The sequence below is a fragment of the Miniopterus schreibersii genome (genome assembly GCF_964146895.1).
Source record: "Miniopterus schreibersii genome assembly, chromosome: 2".
Taxonomy (NCBI): Eukaryota; Metazoa; Chordata; class Mammalia; order Chiroptera; family Miniopteridae; genus Miniopterus; species Miniopterus schreibersii.
The window spans coordinates 75,702,973-75,729,328 of NC_138102.1; the positions used below are offsets into that span (position 1 = coordinate 75,702,973).

The 26,356-nt window shown below is 36.4% G+C and overlaps 2 protein-coding genes across 7 annotated transcripts in view; one reads left to right on the forward strand and one right to left on the reverse strand.

Annotated features, from left to right (window-relative positions):
- CAB39L (calcium binding protein 39 like) overlaps positions 1 to 17,349 on the reverse strand; it is a 143,756-nt gene extending 126,407 nt beyond the window's left edge. For 2 of the 4 annotated variants that reach the window (XM_081130192.1, XM_081130194.1), the window contains exons 1-2: positions 17,143 to 17,349; positions 113 to 188 (exon numbers count right to left, since the gene is read on the reverse strand). The gene's annotated coding sequence lies outside the window, so the exon portion shown is untranslated. Of the gene's footprint in view, positions 1 to 112; positions 189 to 16,887 lie in introns of all 4 variants that reach the window. The other 2 variants (XM_081130193.1, XM_081130195.1) reach the window with 1 other exon arrangement.
- Positions 17,300 to 26,356, forward strand: part of SETDB2 (SET domain bifurcated histone lysine methyltransferase 2) — a 95,026-nt gene continuing 85,969 nt past the window's right edge. For all 3 annotated transcript variants that reach the window (XM_081130186.1, XM_081130184.1, XM_081130185.1), the window contains exons 1-2: positions 17,300 to 17,921; positions 24,068 to 24,430. In XM_081130186.1, the coding sequence (XP_080986312.1) occupies positions 24,415 to 24,430 (16 nt within the window). In that variant the 5' untranslated portion in view covers positions 17,300 to 17,921; positions 24,068 to 24,414. The remainder of the gene's footprint in view (positions 17,922 to 24,067; positions 24,431 to 26,356) is intronic.

Genomic DNA, 26,356 nt, shown 5'->3' on the forward strand with positions numbered 1-26,356 from the left:
TAAATCAGGGTATTATATTTATTCTTGATAAATTTTATTTTAGTGTGTTACTGTAGTCTACATGTCTGTCAAGGGCAATTACAATCTTGATTAAATTATTGTATTTGCTTACCTTAGAAGTTGTGTGTCATCTGCAAATTTGTTTCAACTCTCTCAGACTTCAACAAAGTCACTGACCAACACAGCATCTGAAAAAAAGAAAAAGCTTCAAAATTAATTTTGAAAATCCAGAAATTCATCATATTTTCTTGTCATTTGATATATAGAATTATAAATTTCTATCATAATCTTATACAGATAAATTAAATTAAAATAGGAAAATCCCTCTACCCCAGTGACTTCAAGTGGTAGATGTTTTAAAAAGTAATAGTAAATTGAATGTGAATATTTTATCATCAGGGGAAACCAGCAGAAGTGTGAAGGTGTGGCCTGGGTGAGGGAAACTCTAGCACCTCTGAAATCTCTATCAGTCCTTATCTTCCACAGGAGAAAACACGCTTATTTAAACTAGCACAGAAAGACTGTGCAAAGCTTAGAAGAATTTTGAAGTGTCACACAGAGCAGCTTTGAAGGGTGTTTTGCTTTTAACAGCGTCATGAAACCCCATACCCACTGGGTTTTGTTTTCTTTGCTGCTTTGTCATACTTTTAGTTCGTATCTTTTACTAATTTCAGTCATCAATAAAACTTTTGTAAAATTTTTACCTCCAAAATCAACATAAGGACTTGTGTGTCAATGTGTTTGTTTACATTTTCCCATCAGAAATAAGAGAAAACTTACACTGCTCTCCTTTAGTACACTGCTCTTGCATGAAGAATGACAAACCACTACGTTTGGGTCTGCATCTTTTATTTTCTGAGCAACAACTACAGGTTTAAATAGAACATTTAGCCCTTGATGTTTTTTCTTCTCAATATATTATATCTTCGCATTATATGCCTGCAATAATGTAGTAGGAAAAGCACAGGCTTTGGAATCACATAGATCATGTTTAAATCTCAATCTCTCTGAACCTCATAGGAAAATAATATCACAAATTGGTTTAATTGCTCGTAGAGAGAGGGGAAGGCAGAGAGATGAAGGGAAAGAGAGAGAAACATCGATTTGTTTTTCCACTTATTTATGCATTCATTGGTCGATTCTTATATGTGCCCCAACTGAGGATCAAACTTGCAATCTTGGCATAATAGCATATTGGGATGACACTCTAATCAAGTGACCTACCTGGCCAGGGCCAATATCATGAGTCTAAATGTGTAGCAGCAAGAACCTAATGATACACACATACACACACACACTATTCTATTATGTTAGCTGTCCTACTAGGTAATTTTGTACTGCATTTCTACTTTATTCAATCTGTCAAAGTACTTTTCAGGCTAAATTTAAGTTATAAGAAAGTTGATATACAAGTTAATATATTAAAAAGTTGATAAACTTCTAATGTTTTGTTCAACAATTACTAACACTTTGCAACACTTATTTTACCCAAAATATACATACAACAACACTACTGAATATACTCCACTAAAAAGGCACAGTCCAAAATCTATGTTCTAAAATCACTAGAAATTTTTCCTTTTCTTGTGTGCTATGTCACCAAAATGCTGTAGTTATGTAAATGTGTTTCAGTTCCTTTTTGGATTTTATCTTTTTACATAATTTTATTTTTGAATATGTAAATACACATGATTCCAAGATCAAAACTATATAAACAAGTTATGTTTAGAGAAATCACTCTTCCCTGGCTGACACTTTTCCTGTTTGCACTTATCTACATGTAGATTACTCTATATGCTGTTCTGTGCCCTTTTTTTCGCTTCATAATATATTCTGCAGATCATTCTATATTGGCACATGGAAACTTTCTACATCTCTTTGACTTCTGGGGGAAAGAGTGACTTGAAAGGGACAACACTGACCTGGAGATAGTTCCACTGTTGCATGTACTTTAATCAGTTCTCTACTGAGGCATTTTGGTTCTTTCTAGGCTTTTGCTAATACAAGTGATGCTGTTTAACTAACCTTATACAAATGACAGTTTATATTGCATGCCAGTGTGTTAAATGTTGGGTTGAAGGATAAATGCATATGAAATTTTGCTAGATATTGCCAAATTCCCTCCTGGGCTTTTGTATCCCACCCACAATGCATCAAATGTCTTTTTTCCCATAGTTTATAGAGTATATTGTATAATTTTGGATTTTTATGAGAAAGCCTTTAGCATAGGTATAATTTTCAGTATTTCATTTGTATTTCTCTTTGTATGACTCAAGTCCAAACATCTTTTAAACATGTGTCATCAGCATTTCCTTTTCTGTGAACTGTTTCCATCTCTTTAGCCCATTTTTACAGAGTTGATAGTCATTTGCCTTGATTTTTAGGTTATTTTCATTAAAGAGATTTGCTCTTTGTGGTATAAGTTTAAATATTTCTTCCCACTTTGTAACTTGTCTTTTTGACTTTGCTCATTGCATTTTCATCACGAAATTTTTGTTAATATAGTGGTATTTAGTATGGTTGTGTGTTTTTTCTGGGACTGAGTCATAGTTATAAAATCCTTGGCTTATAATTTCATAGACTTTAAATTTGTTCTATAGCTGTTTTGCTTTGTATGTTGCTGTTCAGAAGTTTGTTGCTAACCTCTTCTTTCTGACCAGGTTAGTTTTACTGAGACATGACTCAGAGTTGACCATTTTGGATCAATTTTTCCAATACACAAGCAACCTTCTCATTATGTAGATCTATGCCCAGTTTGTGTGGCTGGGTTGGTTGAGCATCATCCCATGAACCAGGAGGTCACAGTTCAATTCCTGGTCAGGGCATGTGCCTGGGGTTGCTGGCTCAATCCCTGGTGGGGGCTGTGCAGGAGGCAGCCCATCGATGTTTCTCTCTCATCAATGTTTCTATCTCTCTTTCCCTCTTCTTTCCTCTCACTAAAATCAATAAAAATATATTTTTAAAATAGAATCAAAATGGGAATGAAAAAAAAAAAAGATTTAAGTCTTCTGTTACTTCCAGAATGCTTTCATGAATTGAAGTTTAAAGATTAGCTCTACTATTGTTTTTCTTCTTAGGAAAGCTAATTTTACATATTGTCTATATCAGTCACTTTCTCTCTCTTTTTACTTTTCTTCATTTAATTTTCATTCTTTTGGCTTTCTTCATCTTTTCTCAATGCCCTTTATATTCAGTCAAATTTATTCTTCTTCAGGTGCCTTGAATGTTAGCTTCATTTAAAAAGACTTAAAAAAATTTATTGTTGACAGTACTACAGATGCCCCCCATTTCCCTCCCCTCTGTCCCCCTCCACCAAGCCCCTGACCCACCCCAGGCCTACCCCACACTATTGTCTGTGTCCATGGGCTATGTATATATGCATATATTTTCTTTGGTTAATCTCTTCCTGTCCCCTTTACACCCCCCTCCCCCCCCACAATCTGTCATTCTGTTCTATGCATCCATGTCTCTGGACCTATTTTGTTCATTAGATTCTACATATGAGATCATGTGATATTTGTCTTTCTCTGACTGGCTTATTTCACTTACCATACTAATCTCCAGGTCCCTGCATGCTACCTCAAAGGGTAAAAGAACCTTCTTTTTTTCAGCTGCATAGCATTCCATGGTGTAAATGGATGACATCCTTTTCATCCACTCATCTAATGGGCATGTGGGCTGTTTCCAGATCTTAGCTATTGTAAATTGTGCTGCTATGAACATAGGGGTGCGTAAGTTCTTTCTGATGGGTGCTTTGGGTTTCTTAGGATATATTCCCAGAAGTGGGATCACTGGGTCAAATGGCAGTTCCACTTTTTTCATGTTTTCCACAGTAGCTGTACCAGTCTGCATTCCCACCAGCAGTATACTGGTGTTCCATTTTCTCCACACCCTTGCCACCACTTGTTGATTTATTGATAGTAGCCATTCTGCAGGTGTGCAGTGGTATCTCATTGTCGTTTTAATTTGCATCTCTCTGATATTGATGTTGAGCATTCTTTTTCATGTCTATTTGCTATCTGTATGTATTCTTTGGAGAAGTGTCTATTCAGGTCCTTTGCCCATTTTTTAATTGGATTGTTTTCCTTGATGTTGAAATGTAGGAGTTCTTTGTATATTTTGGAAATTAACCCCTTATCAGATGTATCATTGGCGAATATGTTCTCCCATAGAGTAGATTCCCTTCATTTTGTTAGTGGTTTCTTTTGCCGTGCAGGAGCTTTGTAGTTTGATTGTAGTCCATTTATTTTTTCCTTTGTTTCTCTTGCCCTAGATGTATTGGTGAAAATACTGCTACATGAGATGTCAGATTTTACTGCTTATGTTTTTTTCAAGGGTTTTTATGGTTACCAGACTTACATTTAATTCTTTTATCCACTTTGTTTACTCTTGTAAGATGATTTTTCTTCTTCATTTTATTTCCTGAGTAAATTCATTTTTCATATCTTCTTTTTGTGCATTTTTTGGGGGTTCTAGATATGTATTTGCGACTTTATCCCTGAAAATGCTTGTTCAAGGATGTTTAATTTGGGTAGGAGTATTTTTCTGTAGTTTTCTTTAGCTCTGCAGTTGAAAGTTTTGGGGGAGACTTCATTAGCTGAAGTATTTTACTCTCTTTTTATGTTTCCTACTTACAGTAACTTTATATGGATATTTTCTACCATTTTCTGTTCATTTTGAGTTTTAATTTTCCTAAACCAGATAACAATAGTACCTAAACAGGAGTGAGGGATTTGGAAGAATTAGTGGACTTTTTAGTTCAATAGCATCTTCTGTTGGTATAATACAGGGTTTTAAATCAATGACTCCTTTTTTGGGGGGTGGGGGGCAGGATGCTCTATCTTCTGTTTCTCCAAGATCCTTAATTTCTACTACCTCTTCCTACTGTTTACCACCAAGCCTCCAGGTAAATGGTGCCCCTTCCAAGTCATCTTCTTTTCCCAGAAGCAGTGCCTTTCCGAGACTGCCTCTTGGGTCCCACGCACTTTCAAGTCCCTTCCTTTTGTTTAACAGGATTTTTAAATGTCGAATACCAAACCTCTTGGTATTTCCCTCCTTAGGGTAAGGTTTTCTTTTTCTCTTTTTAAAAACATGTTTTTATTGATTTCAGAGAGAAGAAAGGAGAGGGAGAAAGAGAAACATCAATGATGAGAGTCATTGATTGGCCGCCTCCTGCATGTCCCCCACTGGGGATAGAGCCCACAACCTGGCCATGTGCCATGACCAGGAATTGAACCATTACCTCCCGGTTCACAGGTCGACACTCAACCACTGAGCAACACTGGCTGGGCTCTTTTCCTAGAGTTAACAAGCATTCTGTTCGCCCTCATTCCTGCTTACCTGTCCTCTGTTCTGAACAATCTCAACCTCACTTGCCACTTCAGCGTAGGTTCCATAGCTGGGTCTGCTACATTTTAGTGTTTATTTCCCCACACCCATAATTTGATATTGTTAAGGCAAGGGTGGTGGTGGTTTAATCTGCTCCCTTTCTAGATCTGTATGGTACTTCAAAGGTTTATGGAGAGATCTGGATTTAGACAGTTGTCATCATCCTGTGGAAACCTGGAGTCAAATTTTAATTTTTTATTTTTAAATCATTTTCTAGTTTTATTGCATGTAGTCAGAATTTTGTTTGATGTTTTAGGTTTTGGGGTTTTTGTTGTTAATTCTCACCTGAGGTTATTGTTTTTATTGATTTTTAAAGGGTGGTAGGGAGGGAGGGAGAGGGGAGGAAAAGAGAGGAAAAGAGAAAGAGAGGACAGAAATATCGATGTGAGACACATCGACTGGTTGCCTCCCGCACATGCCAGCTGGGATGGGGATCAAACCTGCAGTCCAGGTACATGCCCTTGACCAGGACTTAAACCCAAGACCCTTCGGTGTGCATGCTGACACTCTAACCACTGAGCAACACCAGCCAGGGATGACATTTTAGTTTTTGGAACTGAGATTTTCTTTGTGGACTAATATATAATTGATTTTTATAACTCGCCATTGTGCACTTGAAAATATGTATTCTCTATTTGTAGATCTATAGTTTGATATAAATATGTAAGAGCTACCTATTTATGTATACTATGACTAATTTCTTTTGTCCACTTAACCGGACTTATTTTGAGACTTATTACTAGGTTTTTATTTCTCCATACATCTCTTCTAGTTGTTACTTTATGAAAGATGTTGATGTCATTTGGTAAACAGACATTTCAAAAAATCTTTATTGTTAATATAGCCCTTAGCCTATAAAATATCCTTCACATTTTTGAGCTAAATTCTGCCTTGTCTGATACTAAGATGATAAATGAACTCTGCTTTTTAAAATTTTGCATTTATCTGGTATCTCTTCCCCTTCCTTTTATTATTATTTTAAAGTTATTAATTCCCTTCATTTTTATACTTTATACAGCTAGCTGTGTCTTTTGTATACAGCAATCATTAAGTTGAGCCGATACACATTTATTAATATACCTGGTATTCTTGGTGGTGTAACATTTCATGTCCTATTCATTTTTGTCTGTGTACACACAAATACATACAGAGAATGTGTGCATATCACTACGTGGTCTATTTTACTTTCTCCTTTTAGGGGAGGTTTCTTTTAATATTTTTTTGTATATTTTGTTTTTGGAGTTAATTCTACAACATCTTTATATAATACTGATCATTCCTTTCTCCTCTTAAGATAGTATTCGTTGCCTGCTATTAGCAGTAACAAAATTAGTAACTTCCTCTTTTCTCCCTTCTCCCCCACCATCTACTTTTGGTCACCGGTATTAGTTTTATTAGTGTTTTATCTTACATATCAAAGTGTATATACTTATGTTTAAGTGTCCATCAATCAGCTTCAAGTACGATCCTTTTCCTTACAACTAATTCTTAAGAGGCAAACAGCCTTGTTCTACATTTCATTTACTCTCCCCAACCCCTCCCATTTTTCTGTGGGTTATATTATTTCTATATTGTCAGAATATATAACATTTACATACCTTCTATCATCATTATTTCCATCTTTTAATCTTAGTGCTACAAAAAAGATAGTCAATGATCATCACTTAACCCAATGTTGAAGATTGTGAAATCATTTCTTGGTTGTCTGAAATTTGTCCTCTAGTATCAGGAAGTATTCACAGGAACAATATTCCTTGAGTTGCTTCATGTTTAGAAATGTTTGTTGATGTCCTGAATTCTTGAAAGATAGTTGGTGAAATTGGAAATATTTATTTCCTTGAATATTTTTAAAATATTGCTTTATTATCTTGCATAAAATGTTGCTGCCAAAAATCTAATCCAATCTGATTTTCTTTCCCAGTTGAGTTGATCTTTTTTCCATGGATACAAAAAGATGTCTTTGGCCCTACCCAGTTTTTCTCAGTGGTTAGAACATCAGCCCACAGACTGAAGGGTGCCGGGTTTGATTTCTGGTCAAGGGCATGTATGTCGGTTGCAGGCTCAATTCCTGGCCCTGGTTGGGGTGCGTGTGGGAGGCAACCAATCGATGTGTCTTTCTCACATTGATATTTTTCCCTCTCTCTTCCACTCTCTCTGAAAAGCAGTGGAAAAAATATCCTCAGGTAAGGATTAAAAAAAAAAAAGGTGGTTTTGTGTTTCTAAATGTTTACAATCCAGCATTGTATAAAACTACATCTGTGTTAACTGTTCTGGAATGAATTCCCCAGACTCATAGTGTGTCTTTCAACATACAGATTTAAACACTCTCTAATTATCAAGTGTTCTTTAATTATAATTCTAGTAGCTGTTCTGTTCCATTACTTTGGTTTCCATTTTCTTAAAAAGAATTTTTTTAAAGAATAGCTTATTGATTTTTAGAGAGAGAAGGGAGAAACATCGATGTGAGAGAAAGATCGATTGGCTGCCTGCTGCATGCCCCTACTGAGGATCAAGCCTGAAACCCAGGCATGTGCCCTGACGGGGAATTGAACCGGCAACCCTTCAGTGCATAGGACACCCGACCAACCAAGCCACAACTGCCAGGGCTGGTTTGCATTTTTGTGTGTGATAAACAACACTAAATTTGCCCTTTTAAACATTTTTAAGTATACAACCCAGTGGCATTAAGTATATTCACAATGTTATGTAATTATCACCACTGTGCTTTGATTTTCATTTGGGGAATACAGAGTACATATATTTTGGCTCTCTTTGCCTGTCTTGTCACCTTTTCTTTACTCCTTTAAAAAACTCTGTTTGATTTTCTTCAATTTTCTCCTTTCTGTTCTCCATTTCTTACTGTGCTTTCCATGATATGTATTCAGCCATTTGTTTCTAATTTCATTGTCACTTTTTCCTAATTCTTGAGTTGTCAGCTCTCATTTCACATGCTTCTACAGCCTATTCATCTCATTTTTGAGGTCCTTTATGATTTGTATGGTTCTTCAAAGGTTTTCATCTTTTCCTTAATTTCTCTTGGCTTACTTTGAAATAGATTACCATTTTTGCCTGTTTTATGGTCCCATTTTTTGGTGTGTTTTCATTATATGATGGCTCATTTTAAAGTATTTTTCTTACAACTTTGTATATAGTTATATCATAGTCCATTTTCCCATATATTTGTGTGTTATTCTGGATTATGAGGTTCATTCCTGTGTTATGTGTGGACATAACTTCAGTTTTAAAAAATCCATCCCTCTTTTGAGACATCTGGGTTGCTTCCAGTTTTTGGTGATTACAAATACACCAGTTATAAATATTTGCAGAGAAGTGATTATAGGTTTTCATTTCACATTTCATGAGAAAAACATATAAAAGTAGAGGCATCTCATTATGATTTGAAATGCAAATTGAAATCATAATGAGATACCACTACGTATCTCATATAATGCCTAAATTTAAAGAAAAACACTGATAATACCAATTGCTGGCAAGAAAGGGAAGTTGATGGAGCTCTCACATTTTGCTGGTAAAATTCAACCTAGAAGTAGAATTACTAGGTCATATAATAAGGGTATGGGTGGGTTTTTTTTAATCCTCATACGAGGGTATGTTTCCATTGATTTTAGAGAGAGGGAGGGAGAGAAACATCGATGTGAGAGAAACACTGATCAGCTGCCCCCCGAACGTTCCCTGACAGGGGATCGAATCCACAACCCAGGTATATGCCCTGACTGGGAATTGAACCAACAGCTTTTCGGTGCATGGGATGATGCTCCAACCAACTGAGCCACACCAGCCAGGGCATGGTATGTTTGATTTTATAAGAAATTATCAAACCATTTTCTAAATGGCTATGGTATTTTCAGTCCCACCAACAAGATCTGAATCCCATCTCTTTGCATCCTTGCCACCACTTGGTATTTTTCCTTTCTTTTTGATCACTCAAAGAGATAGTGTAGTGGTATCTCATTGTGGTTTTTAATTTGCTTTTCTTCAATGACTATTCTAAACTTTTCTCACTTAACTCAAAATGGTGACCATTTTTCTGTCATTAAATAGCCTATATCACGAAACACCCATTGAAAAATACTCCTTTCAAAAGATTGAAATATATTCTATCATGAAATTTTGTCTATCATGGGTGTGCCATATATCATAAAACCATTCTTCTACCACTGGGTGTTTTTATTTCCAAGTTTTTACAAGTATGAAATTACACCGTGATCATAAAGCTTTGACTCCATCTCCATTTCCATAGATGTCTCCTAGAAAGGATCAAGGAGTACTTACATTTTTGTCTTTTGATATATGAAAAAATACTTTAAGTAGTTATTTAATTACAAGTTAAATATTTTTCATGTAAGCCATTTGTCTAGTTCTTTTATGATCAAGAGTTCATGTTCTTTGCTTACTTTTCTGTCAGGGTATTGACTTCTTTTTATTTGAGATGAATACACTCCCTAAAAGCAGAACACACTTTACATATAAAGAAAGGTAGGCCTATCTCTGACCTCCCCACGTTAATTCTTTATTTGAAATATGAAATATACTTCAAGTGAACAAACACATCCAATATTAACTGCATGCAAACATGTGTTCACCAGACTCAAGAAGGACTCTTGCCTTCCAAGGAGTTACTTCGTTAAGTAACAAAATGTGTATAAATGAAGAATTTAAGTACAGGGTAAAAAGAGATTGTGACTGAATATCAAAACCTGTCTATACTTCAAGAGGAGGGAAGTTGAGCTAGACATCAAATTGGGGCAGTGGGAACCCTTTTTACAGAGCGAAAGGGTAAGTACAAAGTAGTCCCTAGGTCTGCAAGTGATATTATAAGCCACAAGCATAGTATTTGAGGGTCACAAGCTACCAACCTTACTCCTCCCAAATACAAGTGCAGGAACCTAACAGAACCATCAAAAATTCATGAAATCATAACAAAAATAATGGAAATGTCCCTGGCCAGTATGGCTCAGTTGATTGGAGTATTGTCCCATGTTGTGGGTTCCATCCTAGGTCTGGGCACATATAGGAGGCAACCGATCACTGTTTCTCTCTCACATCGATGTTTCTCTCTGCCTCTCCCTTTGTTCCTCTCTCTCTCAAATCAATAAAAAACATATCCTCCAGGAATGGGGAAAAAACATATCCTCGGATGAGGATCTAAAAAAAGAAAAAAAAAAAAAAAAAAAAAAAATATATATATATATATATATATATGTATTATATGGTCAAAACTCTTACAAAGCACAGGAAGGCATTTCTAGACTTCAAAAATAATTTTTAAAAGTGATTTAAAAAAAAAATATGTCTTTATTGATTTCAGAGAGAGGAAGGGAGAGGGAGAGAGATAGAAACATCAGTGATGAGAGAGTTTTCATTGATCAGCTGCCTCCTGCACACCCCCGAATGGGGATTAAGCACACAACCCGGGTATGTGCCCTGACTGGGAATCAAACCACGATCTCCTGGATCATAGGTCTATGCTCAACCGCTGAGCCATGCCCAGCCGGGCAAGAATGATTATTATTTCAATTTGACTTTTCAGTTACTGAGGAGAGACACCTATCACATTTTAAATGTGGTTTTTAATAAAAAATACTCTAAAAACTTAGCTCATGAAATCATTCAGATTTTTAAAGTACCAAAGGTAAGAATTCCAAATAGGTTCTGAGAGCAGTTTTTATTTATTGTTATACTGATTTAGATAAATTTTAATCTACATTCTGTCACAATACACCACATTCCTTTAAAAGGTGTTATCAAAATTTTTTATAATTATACAGCATGCATCATTTAATAATGGGAAAAGAATCTAAATTTGTATATATTATGAGATTGCAAAGAAAAGTAATCTCTAATATATCTAAATTAAACCATGTTAAAGTCACTTAATATTGTTCATGCAAAAGTGGCATTTTAAAAATTTCTTAGAATCTTCAGATTATGTTATTAGTCTAGAGCAGTGTATTTCTGAAAGACAAATTTGAAGGGACTTATCTAATTATTTTTAAATTACTTATCTGTTGATAATTATAGGACATACATATGAAATATAGTAAATTTAAAATTGAAGCATTTTGACTTTAAGTTGTGTTAAAAAGAAACTAGAAAAGCAATAAATTTTCTTTAGCAAAAGAAATCTAAACACTGATAATTTTGGTATTCATGTGTGCTTTTAAGAAAAAAATGGCAAATGAGCATTATCACTTAGGGCTCATCTTTAATATCTAAATTTCTCTATAGTTCATAAACAGACCTCACAAAAAGGATGTGACCTTCACTACCCTTAATATTATTTGTATGTACAAACTGGAAACAACAAATATAGTTCAAACGAACTGAAAGTCAACTTTTCTAGAAAACTTGTATTTCTTAGCCACCAATCTCTAATAGTCATCAATTCAACACTAAATTACTGATACTTGAGGCCTTGGCCAGGTAGCTCAGTTGGTTACAGGGTAGCTCAGTTGGTTAGAGCATTGCCCAATATCCCAAGGTTGAGAGTTTGATCTACAGTCAGGGTATATACAAGAATCAACTAATGAGGCCAGAAAATCAGATAGCCAGGCGGGGAGATTGTGGGTCCTGCCTGCTCTTTCCAAGGAAGGAGGGAACCACCTTCCTGGCCTCCAGAATCACCCCAGACCATGCAGTCTGCCCAGGCTGGTGAGGCGGAAGCCAAGGAGCTGCTCCGCAGATGCTCCACATGGTACCACTACTGCCATAGCTGCCATGATGGATCAGAAGCAAGCCTCAGGGCAGTGGCTGCAAGCCGTTCCAGTCCCCGTCATCCCGCCGCCCCCTCATGGGAAATCGCAACTCCGGGGCCTGATTCCCTCAGCCTTCCTGACCCTAAACCCCCAGCAGCTAGGGCCTGCTTCCTCCAAGTCTCATCAGCGGGGCATGGCTCCCAGCCTCTGGCCCCACAGTGAGGAAACTGGCAAACCTGGCACAGTGCAACATCAAAGTGATGTGTCACTTCAGATCTCTCAACGAGTCTGAAGTGAACAGCGGTAATAAGTATATCACCAAGATTCAGGGAGAAGACACAGTCATGATTGTGACCAAGTCTTATGCATTTGATCAAGTATTCCAGTCAAACACATCTCAAGAGCAAGTGCATGATGATCGTGCAAAGAAGATTGTTAAAGATGTACTTGAGGGATACAACAGAACAATAATTGCATATGGACAGACATCCTCTGGGAAGATACACACAATGGAGGGAAAACTTCATGACCCACAAGGCATGGGCATTATTCCAAGAACAGTGCAAAATATTTTTAATTATATTTATTCCATCGATGAAAATTTTAGAATTTCATATTAAGGTTTCATATTTTAAAATTTATTTGGATAAAATAAGGGACCTATTAGATGTTTCAAAGACCAACTTTTCAGTTCATGAATATAAAAACCGAGCCCCCTATGTAAAAGGATGCACAGAGAGTTCTGCATGTAGTCCAGATGACATATAGCAGTTACAAATATGAATGAACAGAGCTCTAGGAGTCACAATATATTTCTTATTAATGTAAAACAAAAAAACACACAAACAGAGTAAAAATGAGGAGAAAACTTCATCTGGTTGATTTAGCTAGTGGTGAAAAGATTAGTAAAACTGGACCTGAAAGCACTGTGTTGGATGAAGCTAACTAAGAACATCAACAAGTCATTTTCTGCTCTTGGAAATGTTATTTCTGCTTTGGCTGAGGGTAGTATGTTACATTATGAAGGAAATTAAGAATGACATAGCAAAAATAAAGAATACATTGGAAGGAATAAACAGCACATTAGAGGAGGCTGAGGATCAGATCAGTGAATTAGAAGACAGGACAGAAAAAAATCAATCAGGGATCCAAAAAGAAAAAACAATTAAAAAACAGGAGGACAGCTGTGGGACAACATGCAATGTAACATAGGAGTACCAGATGGGAAAGAAAGTAAGCAAGGGACAGAGAACCTGTTTGAAGAAATAATGGCAGAAAACTTCCCTAACCTGATGAAGGAAAATGTCACACAAGTTCAGGAGGCACAGAGAGTCCCAAGTAAGAACCCAAAGAGGCCCACGTTTAGACACATTATAATAAAAATGCAAAAAATTCAAGACAGAGAATCTTAAAGGCAGCAAGAGAAAAGCAATCTGTTACCTACAAAGGAGTTCCCATAAGGCTCTCAGCTGATTTCTCCTCAGAAACTCTACAGGCCAGAAGGGAATGGCATGAAGGATTCAAGGTAATGAAAAGGAAGGATCTGAAACCAAGACCTCTCTATCCAGCAAGGCTATCATTCAAGATAGATGGTGAAATAAAGAGCTTCCCAGACAAAACGAGTCTAAAGGAGGTGATCACCACCAAATGTTAAAGGGACTGCTGAATAAGTAGAAATAGAGAAACATAGTCATAAATAATTTAAATGGCAATAGATATCAAGGAAGAAATAAAAAACTTCCTGGAATCAAATGCAAACAAACACACAACAACCCAAAATCTATGGGACACAGTGAAAGCAGTCCTGAGAGGGAAGTTCATAGCACTACAGGCTTACCTCAAAAAAACAAGAAAAACTAATACACTCTACAACCCTACAACTTAAAGACTTAGAAAGAGAACAAGAAAAGCCCAGAGTAAATAGAAGGAAATAATATAGAGAAGAGTAGAAATAAATGAAATAGAGAATAATAAAAAAAATACAAAAGATCAATGAAACCAAGAGCTGGTTCTTTGAAAAGACAAACAAGATTGATGAACCGTTAGCCAGACTCATCAAGAAACAAAGAGAGAGGACCCAAATAAATAAAATCAGAAATGAAAGAGGTGAAGTAACAACTGACACCACATAAATACAAAGAATTGTAAGAAAATACTATAAACAACTATATGCCAGCAAGCTGGACAATGTGGACCAAATGGACAAATTCCTAGGAAAATAAAATCTTCCGAAGTTGAGACGGGAACAATCAGAGAACCTGAATGGGCCAATAATAGGTCATGAAATTGAAGCAGTAATAGAAAAACTCCCAAAAAACAAACACTCTGGCCCAGATGGCTTCACAGGGGAGTTGTACCAAGCATTCAAAGAACAACAAACACCTATCCTTCTCAAACTATTTCAAAAAATCCAGGAGGAAGGAATACTTTCAAGCTCTTTTTATGAGTCCAGCATTATCCTAATTCCAAAACAAGAATGAGAATTACAGGCCAATATCCCTGATGAACATAGACGCTAAAATCCTCAACAAAATATTAGCAAATTGTATCCAGTAATATATTAAAAAGATCATACATCATGACCAAATGGGATTTATTCCAGGGATTCAAGGCTGGTACAATATTCGCAAATCAATAAATGTGATACATCACATAAACGAATGGAAAGACAAAAAAAACACACCACACGATCATATCAACAGATGCAGAAAAAGCACTGAACAAAATCCAACACCTATTCTGGATAAAAACTCTCAGCACAGTGGAAAGAGAGGGATCATACCTCAACATAATAAAGGCCATATATGACAAACCTACAGCCAACATCATACTCAATGGGCAAAAACTAAAACCATTTCCCCTAAGAACAGGAACAAGACAGGGGTGTCCACTTTCATCACTCTTATTCAACACAGTACTGGAAATCCTAGTCACAGCGATCAGACAAGAAGTAAACATTAAAGGCATCCAAATTGCAAAGGAGGAGGTAACACTGTCATTGAGTTTCCTCAAAAAAATTAAAGATGGAATTGCCATTTGACCCAGTGTTCCCACTTTTAGGAATATATCCTAAGAAACCCAAAACACCAATCAGAAAGAATTTATACACCCCTATGTTCGTTCATAGCAGCACAATTTACAATAGCTAAGATCTAGAAACAGCTCAAGTGCCAATCAATACATAAGTAGATAAAAAAGCTGTGGTACACTTACACCATAGAATACTATGCAGCTGTAAAAAAGAAGGATCTCTTACCCTCTGGGACAGCATGGCTGGAACTGGAGAGTATTATGCTAAGCAAAATAAGCCAGTCAGAATATCACATGATCTCATTTATATGTGGAATATATCACAAGTATCACATGATCTCATTTATATGTGGAATATAATGAACAAAATAAACTGATGAGCAAAATAAATCCAGAGGCTGATGAATCTTAGAGGGAAGGTAGGGGAATGAGTGGGGAGAGATTAATCAAAGAACTTATATGCATAAACATATAACCCATAGACACAGACAATAGTATGGGGAAGGCCTTGGGGTGGGGTAGATGCAGGGTGGAGGGGAACAATGGGCGGGGGAAAGGGGCACATCTGTAATACTCTCAATAATAAAGATAAATTTAAAAAAAATAAAAAATGAATCAACCAATGAATGCATAAATAAGTGGAACAAAGTAATGTTTATCTCCCTTCCCCCCCTCTAAAATCAAGTTAAATTTTAAAAAATCAATGAATGAATGCATAAATAAGTGGGACAACAAATTGATGTTTTTCTCTCTCTCTCTTTATCTCTCTCTCTCTCAAATCAGTAAGTAAAACAATAAAAAAATAAATTGATACTGGAACCCTTGCAATTTATGTTTTATAAGACTCATAAGTTAAAAAGCAAAATTTTTAAAGAAAATATTCAATTATTCTATTATTTTACTGTTGTTTTCCTTGTTATTCCTGCAACAAAATACATGGTGGTACTACTGTTGACTCCGTTGGGCCATCAGTTAACCTTGAATAATTGAAAACTAAACTCAAGACAATAAGATAGATATCTTTGCTTCTTCTCATGCATGTCAAAACTGCTAAAGTTAATCAGAAAGTACTAGTCTTTTATGCGGATCTGATAAAATTCCCCCTTCAAATGAAAGACAATGCGTGCTTTCTACTTTGATTAAAAAAAAAAAAAAAAGAGGACGAAAAGGCGGTACTTCTTGTCTCCTTCCTTCTAACCCAAAAGAGCTCAGAAGTTAGGATGCTTTCCCTCAGAAAAGCCTCTCCAGGCCCATGACGAAGCAAGCAAGCTTGTCAAGGCAGACCCATAAATTTCCAAATCGTCTATGGATCGTAACCGGGGAAACTAAGATCTGACAAAATTCTTCCCTCACTTCCACAGATCCTACAGAGACCAGCACTTTCCAGCCTTAAAAAAAGGCCACTTTAGGAATGTTGGCTGCACACGAGTGAACTGCCCAAACGCAGAACCTGACGCCCGCTACCAAATGATTGCCTTAGTCAAAGCGTAAGTGGAAATGGGCAAACACTTCACCAGCCGCTCCTTCGCCAACAGCTGAAAATGAAAACCTCCCTTTCGAACGTGAGCATAATGGTGAGGCACTCCCTCTCCCCGCCCTTTCATTAATTACCAGCCTTGTTCCTTTCTAAACCAGATGGTCCATCAGCCAACCTCCTTTGTGAGTAAATGTTGACGGTCAGAATCTTTCCGAGACAAAGATTATTCGAATACCTCCCAGGAATTCAAGGAATCGATTTTAATGCATCACATACCCCTCCAAGCCTTCACAATAACGAACAAACCGAAGCCACCACCACCATTCACCGCTCTCTACCAGGAGCTGACAATCAGGCCAAGACGACCTTTCCCTTTCAGGGAAGCGAGAAGGCGCCGGGTCTGTTCCCTCAGACCCCTCCTCTCCTCCACAGCTCCCTCAGGACCCCTGGACCCCTTGAGCCCCTAAATACTCTTCCAATCGCCAAGAAGCCCAGTCTCAGCCACACACAAGATGGCAGCCAATCACCTACCGGAGGAAACAGCTGCGCCACCACTGCAGCGAAGCCGGCCTTTCGACTGCGGGTATCCCCATTGGCCCAGCGAGAGCGCGCGAGACAACTCGAGAACGCTGTCAGCAAATCGGACGGCGGCGCGCTCCGTTGCCTCAGCGCGGCGGACCGCCGGTGCGCGGAGGTCTGAGGCGTGGACGCAGTGGGGTGTGCAACCAATGGGCACCCGGCCAGGAGGTGTCCGACTCCTCCCATTTAGGGTTTGCGTTTGGTAGGCCTGGACGTTACAGATTAGGCGGTCCTTCCTCCTGCCGTGGCGAGATCTAGTAAACGGTGAAGTACTTCCCGGCCAGGGGGCACACCGGGGGACCGTAGGATCTCGGTGGCTTGGAGTCGGAGAGGGTCCCGAGAGGCTGGTGAGCCCAGCCTCGCCTGCTGAGCGGGCGGCGTGCAGCCTTCAGATCTGGCGAGCGGCAAGGAAAACGTAGTGGAGCCAGTGGAGCCGCGGCACGGCCGTGGGTGCCCCCCTGACTGGTCCTGCGGCCCAGGACCTGGGCGCGCCGGGGAGCCCTTGCAGCCTCCCTTCTTTCACCCATGTGCAGTCCAGGGCTGGAGAAGGGACTGCGGGCGCACTGAGTTCTCAACCCCATTTCAGCCTCTGTCTCGCGGTGTAAACCTCAGTGTGAGGGGATTCCCAAGCAGCTGGGAACCCGAGGCTGTAAAAGGGGCTGCAGGAAATGGACTGCAGTATAAAATCCAGAAGCAGAACTCGAACGTTTAACCACTGACCCATTTCACAGGTAAGACTACACAAGCCCCAAGTAAGTAAAATCATTCGTCCAATATCGCGGAGTTAAGATCAGATCCTAGGAGCACCTGACTCGTGAACCACAACCCAGTAAGTAATTATCCAATGAATAATTAAAATAAGGGACAGTGTGTAATTAACCGTGCTCCTCGGCTTGTGGAAACCTTCAATAAGTTCTGTATGTTTTCGTGAATCAGGCTAAGAAAAGAGGTAATTGAGGCGGTAGAATGGAATAAAAAACGACTCTGAAACCGTGCTGCTTGGTTCCTTTTATTTTGTTTCCACCACTTTCACTAGAAAAACCGGCATGCTACTTTATTTGTTATGCAGAATAAGAACAAGTGAAGTATTTAGAAATATGACTGACACGTGATTTATACTCAAACATGTACATTACTGTTACCGTAATTAAAACATAAGGAACAGGAAATAGTCACAGTTTCATAAGACCCTATTTTTAAAAACGAAAGGGAACCATAACTTGAACTGAAACTGACTACTTTTTTGTCAAAATGAAAAAGTGAGAAGAGGAAATACATGAACAAATTTTAAAGCCCCTGTTACATTACAAAATAGTAACACTGGTTGTCTCTAGAAGGTGAAATTACGAGTGATTTAAATTTTCTTCTTTATGCTTTACTATATTTTGCAAATTCTCTGCACTAAACGTTTTACTTTTCTAAGTTCAGTTATTTTTAGATTTTTAGAAGTTATGAACAATACTGATGAGAGCTTTTTAAAAAAAGAATCTAGTACTGAGTGTGCTTGTAGGTGGATGTATAAATTGTTAGAACCTTTCTGGAAAGCAGTTTGGTAATATGCTCCAGAAAGCTTTAAAATGGACAATCCATTTTTGAAAATTATATACTTTTTAAATTGAGTACACTTCTACATTTCCTTTTACAAAATTAGAACTTTACAGATGAATAAAGAGAACAATCTACAGCCCCTGAATTCCCTCCCTCCCCCAACAAAGATTAATGCAGAGCCTTCAAGTCCTTTTTTATACTCACATATTCTCAATAGATGCATAAAGGCATTTGTAATTTTTTAAAAGGGAAATAGTATCATACTATGTAATTCTATAACTCTTCACTTGACCATGCTTTTGCAGTGTGTACATGTTATTTATAGCTCATTATGTTATTTATGGCTCATTTCTTTTAGTGTTCCAGTGTATGACTGAATTCTTCTGTTAATGTAAATTATTTATCGTTGCCTCTTATTGGTTTCCATATTAAATTCTATTTTGTTTGATGTGTAGTGTATAGTACATTTTATTTGCCATTCTCCTTTTGATGGACATTAAGTTGTTTCCAGTTTCTCACCTGACAAGCAGTGCTGCAGGGAAACCCTTGTGTTTTCTTGTGTACATGTGGTATTTCTCAAGATATATACCTAGAAGTGGAATTGCTTGGTTTTAAGTTGTAAACACTTTTAATTTTAATAGGTCTTGCCAAATTTGCCTTGAAAATATTTCTACTAATTTACACATCTCACAAGTAGTTTATTAGAATTCAGTTTCCCTATAATCTAGACTAGTGATTTTCAGCCCATGTGCTGCAAGAATTTTTAAAACATGCAATACCTTTTAGTCCAAGGCACTGACCTCTTTTCCCTTAGATTGTCAAATAAAAAAATGCAAAATTATACCTATGTTTTTGGTCAGATCAGCAAAAAATATATTTTTTGGTGTTTAGTAGGATTTTAGTAATTAGTTTATGTGTACCATGAGATGAAAAGGTTGAAAATAGCTTGTCTAGACCAACATGAGATATTATCTTACTTTTTGCCCATCTGATGGATAAAATGATACTCATTTTTTAAAGATTTCATTCTCTGATTACTACTAAGGTTGCAGAATCTATTTATGTTTATTAACCCACAATTTATGTAAATTTATATAATTTCTTTCATATCGTACCCATTTTCTATTTAGTCATCTTTTTCTTAATGATTGAAGGAGTTCTTTATGTGTTCTGGATACTGTGTATCCTGTATAATTTTAAAAATTTCTTCAGCGTCTAATGGCTATGTCCTTTTTTTGTTACTATTGTTAAAATGTTACATTTTCTCCCAGCTCTTTGCTTGGCTTTTAACTTTATTTTGTTTTTGTTAGTTTTTGTTTATTCTACAGATTTTTCTCTTCTTTACAATCTTTAGGTCTCTTTATTTTACTGTCTTTCTGTAAGACTTTCAGTACAATATTGAATAAGAGCAGTGCTGGCAAGTATTCTTATCCTGTGCCCAACTTTAATGAAAATGCTTCTAGCATTTCATCATTGAGTATTCACTGCAAGATTTTAGTAGATAGTGTTTACCAGGTTGAAGAGTTTTCTGTTATTACTGGTTTGCTAAGAGTTTGCCCTCTTCCCTCCTCCTTCCAATAGTTGCTGACTTTCATTGAATTTTTAAATTTTGTTTTTCTGCATCAGAGATGATAGTTTTCCTCTGTTTATCTGTTAATATAAAAATTTACATTGAGAACTTCCCAATGTTGAACTTTCTGGGTATTCCTAGAATAAACCCTACATTAATGATATACTTTTAGTCTACTGATGCATGCTTTTACTTACTGTTTTGCTTCTATGCCCATAAGTGCCTTAGGCCTTAAGTTTCTTTTTTTTAACATGTCAAGTTTATACTAATCTAAAAAAAAAACGTTCAATAGCTTCCCATATTTTTTTTGCTCTGGAACTTTTGTATACTATAGAAATTATATGTTCCTTGAAAGTTTTATAAAATTCATTTATAAAATGTTATGGACATGGTATGCTGGGAGTAAGAGATGGGGATGTGTGGCATGCAGCTCTGGTAAGATCTTCAACTGCTCTTTCATTTATTTTAAACATTTTATTTATTTATTTATTCATTCTCACCCGAGGATATTTTTTCCATTGCTTTTCAGAGAGAGCACAGGGAAGAAACGTCTATGTGAGAGAGATACACTGATTGGTTGCCTCCTGCATGCCTGCACCCGAGGTACGTGCCCTTGGCTGGAATTGAACTTTAGGCCCTTCAGTCTGCAGGCAGACGCTCTAACCATGAAGCCAAACCAGCGAGGGCTCAGCTGTTCTTTTCAATTTTCTCTTTTATACTTATTTCTTTTTAAAAAAAATATATATATATATATTGATTTCAGAGAGAGGAAGGGAGAGGGAGAGAGGGAGATAGAAACATCAATGATAAAGAGTCATTGATCGGCTGCTTACTTATTTCTTTTTTAAAAAATATATATATATATTGATTTCAGAGAGAGGAAGGGAGAGGGCGAGAGTGAGATAGAAACATCAATGATAAAGAGTCATTGATTGGCTGCTTCCTGCATGTCCCCTACTGGGGATCGAGCCCAAAACCCAGGCATGTGTCCTGACCAGGAATCAAATCGCAATCTCCTGTATCATAGGTCAATGCTCAACTACTGAGCCACGCCCGGCCAGGCTATACTTTCCTTTAATTGGGATTATTACTTCTTTAGCTTACTTGGTATTAAGTCAGTAATTTCAATTAGATAGGCATGATGAATTGTTCTGTCAGTGTAAAATATTTCTTTGCCTTTTTTATTTGTGTTCATATTAAATTCTATTCTGTTCGATATGGATTTTTTTGTATTTGCTGGAACGTCTTTTTTCACATTTCCTCCATTCAGCCTTTTAGTGATGTTTTGTGTGATTTAAGTGGGTCTGTTTATTTAAAAATACCATAGCTAGATTGTGCTTGGAATCCATTCTGAGAGTCTCTCTTTTAATAGTAAGGTTAACACATTCACTTTTTGTGTGATTATTAACATATTTGGCCGTTTTCTTATCATGTGTTTACCATGTTTCTTTTCACATCTTTCATGTCTTATTTTTTCATTTCTCTTTAAAAAAAAAATCTTTATTGATTTCAGAGAGAGGAAGGGAGAGAGAGAGAGTTGAAACGTCAGCGATGAGAGAGAGTCATTGATCGGCTGCCTTCTGCACGCTCCCGATGGGATCGAGCCCCAACCTAAGCATGTGCCCTGACCGGGAATCCACCTGCTATCTCCTGGATCCTAGGTCGATTCTCAACCCGTGAGCCATGCCCGGCTGGGCTCATTTCTTTTTTTAAATTGAGGTTAGCCCCAAGTTTTCTTTGTTGTACCTACTTTCTTTTTAATAGATTTACATTATCAATACAGTTTGAAAATTTTTTCCTAACAAAGTCTAAACTTAATTAGTATTAATATCCTACCTATGAAGAACTTATCTTGATTCTACTTTACTTTCTCTGATCTTGCAATAACCCCCTTTCAATGCCCCTCCAAAAGAGAATATAATTTCCCATGGTTCTGTCTTCTAGCATTTTTGTTTCATTCGTTATTAGCATCCATTTCTATTCTGTGTTTATATAGCATTAATGTATTTTACTCATTTGCTCACTATTGCTCTTGTACCTTCTGGGTTAGTTTTTATTCACGAAGTACTTATTTCTTTTAGAGAGTCTCTGAGTGGCTCTTTGAGTTTGTAAAACTTTCTATTTTTTAATCTCAGTATTGAAAGATAGCTTGGCTGAATTAGTATTCTGGGTTCAGACTTATTTTCCTTTAACATCTGTCATCTCTGATGAGAAGTCTGATTACCAGTCTGATACACATTCTTTCAGATAATCTAGATTTTTCTGGAAGCTTCTAAGACTTTGTTTTTATTCTTGATATTTTGAAGTTTATCCAAAGTTTGTTTAGTGGTGTGTATTAAGAATTTTATCCTGCTTGGTACTCAGTGGACCCTTAGTGGGCTTATGTGTCTCCAGTTCTGAGAAATTCTTGGTCTTTATTGCTTCTTCATTCTCCTTATTTTAATCCTCCTCTTGTTCTTTCTTTGCTCTTTGTTTTGAGTGAATTGCTCAACTCAGTCTTCCAGCTTGCTAAATGGCTCTTCACCTGAGTCTGTGCTATTATTCAGTGATCTGTTGAGTTTATTCAGCAACTCTTTATATTCAGGTTATCTAATTGGTTATTTTTATGTTATTTCATAGATGAGGTTTCCTTCTTTTGCTCTTTGAGGATATTAAATACAGTAACATTTATTTTAAAATTATTTTCAGGATGCTCTATTAATTTTCCTCTTGAATTTAAGCCCATCTGTTTGTGGGCTTGTTAAGTTTCTTTCATGGTGTAGCTTTCCTCAGATGCTTGATGACTCTCGGTTGTGCACTGGTCTCCTCTGAGAGGTTTTGCTCTTCAATTTGCTATGTTATGATGATGGTTGGCATGATCTCTATAGCTTCTCTTCTGTTTCCTTTCCCCAGAGAGGTCTCACAGACTTGGTCCGTTGAGAATTCCCTTTTTGTTTTCATCATGAATATATACTTTTAAATTTTTAAATATTCTAACATTTCTGTGGGTTTGGGAGTAGGAGAAGAATTTATCATACGTTGACTAATATCTTGAGACTGAAAATTGTTGATCTCTTTTTGACCTGTTAGTTCCACCTCTAGGTGTATATCTTAAGGAAATAAACATAGATATGCATAAGGCATATTCCAGCATTAATTATTACTGAAAACTCGAAACAATCTAAATGTTCAATATAGAGCTTTATTTATAGTACTAATTAATTTATTGAATTTTAAATATTAAAATTCTTTAGTGTATTTTAATATATGTATTATTGACCAGAGTACATTATACAGTCACTTAAAAGTCATATTATAGAAAAATATTAATGACCAGAGGAAGTACATAATATGTTTTCAATGAAAGATTATAAAAAATTATATATTACTAAAATCCAAATTTTGTTTTAAGAGTATATTTACTGAAAGAGTAATCATTGTTGCTAGCATTTATTTTGTCCTTTGTATGTGCCAGGGACTCTTCTAAGTGATTAAGTCTTATTCTCACTGTAATCCTATGCATTGTTATACTTATTTTAAAAGTTTTTACAAAGTATTTATAAAGTGGGGATAGTTTATGTTAATTAAAAATATATTAAGTATGGGTAATTCTTAATGTCTCTTTAATTTTCCTAATTTTGATATTTTATACACTTTTCCAGTTGATATGTACTTTTTTCATAATAGTTCATGGTGTTTTAAAAGATAGAGCTATTGTTATATAACAATGTCTTATATATTTTATTCTTTACAAATATGCACCATTTTTTATTGTTACAGAATGTTTTATGCATTTATGGACCAAAGGATGGAGTTGGTTTTTATTTTTATAAAGATATTGTCAGTGATCTGATACAACTATAAATATTTAATTGATGAAGATTCATGGACTTGTCATTATGTTGGACTAGTCATTTCCGAAAGTTTCTTCAACCACAGTTTCTATTTGAACATTCAAGTATCTAAGAATACTGGGTTTAGAGTGGCATAATAATGTATTTTCTCTGAGGACTGCAAATTTCATAAAGACCACAGTTGGATTCCAGTTATATTCTCCAATCAAAGTGATTCAGTCCCTTGATAAAGTTAACTTTGAAGAGTTTTGTGTTTATAAACAACGCCAAAAGATGGGAGAAAAAAATGGTAGGTTGAAAAACCATTGTTAAACTTTGTTTAAAAGTATGTAGACTACTTAATGGAGCTGAATTGTGGAATTTTCAAGGTGTTTCATTGTAAATGCCTTTTCTGAATTCAAAGGAATCAAGAGATTATTCTGATGTAGCCAACAATTTCAATTGTCTTTACAATGAATTTGTGCCCATAACGCTCAGTCAGTACTTTAAGGTACTTTTAAAAAATATTTATTTTGTATAAAACAGATATACAGAAAAATCGAGAGGATGATACAGAGAGTTCTCATATTCCCTGCACCCAGTTTTGCCTCTGATTAACATCTTACATTTGGCTGGTACATTTGTTACAATTAAAGAACCAGAATTGACACATTATTATGAACTAAAGTCCATGGTTTATTCCTGTTGCCTTAGTTTTCACCTCATGTCTTTTTCTATTCCAGGATCCCATCCAGGATACCACATTACATTAACTTGTCATGTCTCCTTGGGGTCCCCTTGGATGTGACATTTTCTCAGACTTTCTTTGTTTTTGATTTTGTAGGATTTTGTATCCAAATATTTTTTAGGATACCCCTTTATTGAAATTACTGACTGATTTTTTTTCTCATGATTAGGGTTATAAGGTTGTGGAAGGTAAAGTCCCATTTTACCACATCATATCAGGGGTATATTTATCAACATGATTTCTCACTTGTTGATAACTGAACTTGATCACCTGGCTGACAGTGTTATCTGATTTCTCTACTGTAAATGAGGTTTTTAAAAAATCTCCCTTTCCCTACTGTACTTTTTGACAGGAAATTACTATGTGCAGCCCACACTTAAGCCATGGAGATTTATGCTCCTCTTCTTTCAGAGCAGAATATATACATTAATTATTTGGAATTATTCTACAAGGGAAATTTGTCTCCTTTCCCCCACCTTTGTATTTAGTCAATCATTTATATCAGTATGTAATAATGGATACTTACTTTATACTTTGGGTTATAATCTGTTTTGTTTCGTTACTCAAATTGTCCCAGGATTGGCCATTGGGAGCTCTTTCAGTTGGCTCCGTGTCCCATTAATGTACCCCCATCAATTTAGGTGGGTTTTGTTTCACTTTGTTTGTTTTTGTTTTTTAGTACTTCCTTATTTTCTGGTATCAAAAGATTCTATAGGCTCATAGAAATATATCTATATAGGAAATATAGGTATATTTCCTGCCCTAGTCCTAGAATCAGCCATTTTTTTAATGAACCTTGGTTCCTTTCATTGGAAAATGGTATTAGAAACCAAGATATGGGCAATAGGTATGTCCCTTGTTACTGGGGTTCCATTGCTTTAGGCCCTCTCAGCTGACAGAGCATGGAAATATATGTGTATACTAACCTATATATACACATATCTATATGTATTTCTATATCTAACCATGTGTGTCTGTATTAAGCTAAACATGAGTTTATATTGATGTCTCCAGCTCTGATCCATTACCACAAGGATCATTCTAGCCTACCCCTTGCTTATCTGTAAACTTATACTCTCTAACAGTGAGAAACATCGCTCCAACTATCTGTTATTCATTTACTTAATTGCTCAATTCCAATATACAGGCGTACCTTGGAGATACTGAGAGTTGGGTTTCAGACCACCACAAATAATTATCAAAGCAAGTTGTAATCTTTTTGCTAGTGAAGGGTCTTGTCTTCAATTTGTATAAAATGCAACATCTGTGATGTACAGTAAAGCATAGCACAATAAAACGAGGTATGCCTATATATGTATAGCAGTATCAGAAATGTACTTTATTCCCAGTTGGGAAACTACAGTGCTTGTGAGTAGTTCCTGTTACTTTTAGTTTATAGACTTCACTTATTTCCAGTTATTTAGGTCAATACCTTTCTTACCCAGCTCTTCAGTGACTTTAATACAGTTAGATTCTCTTGTCATAGTC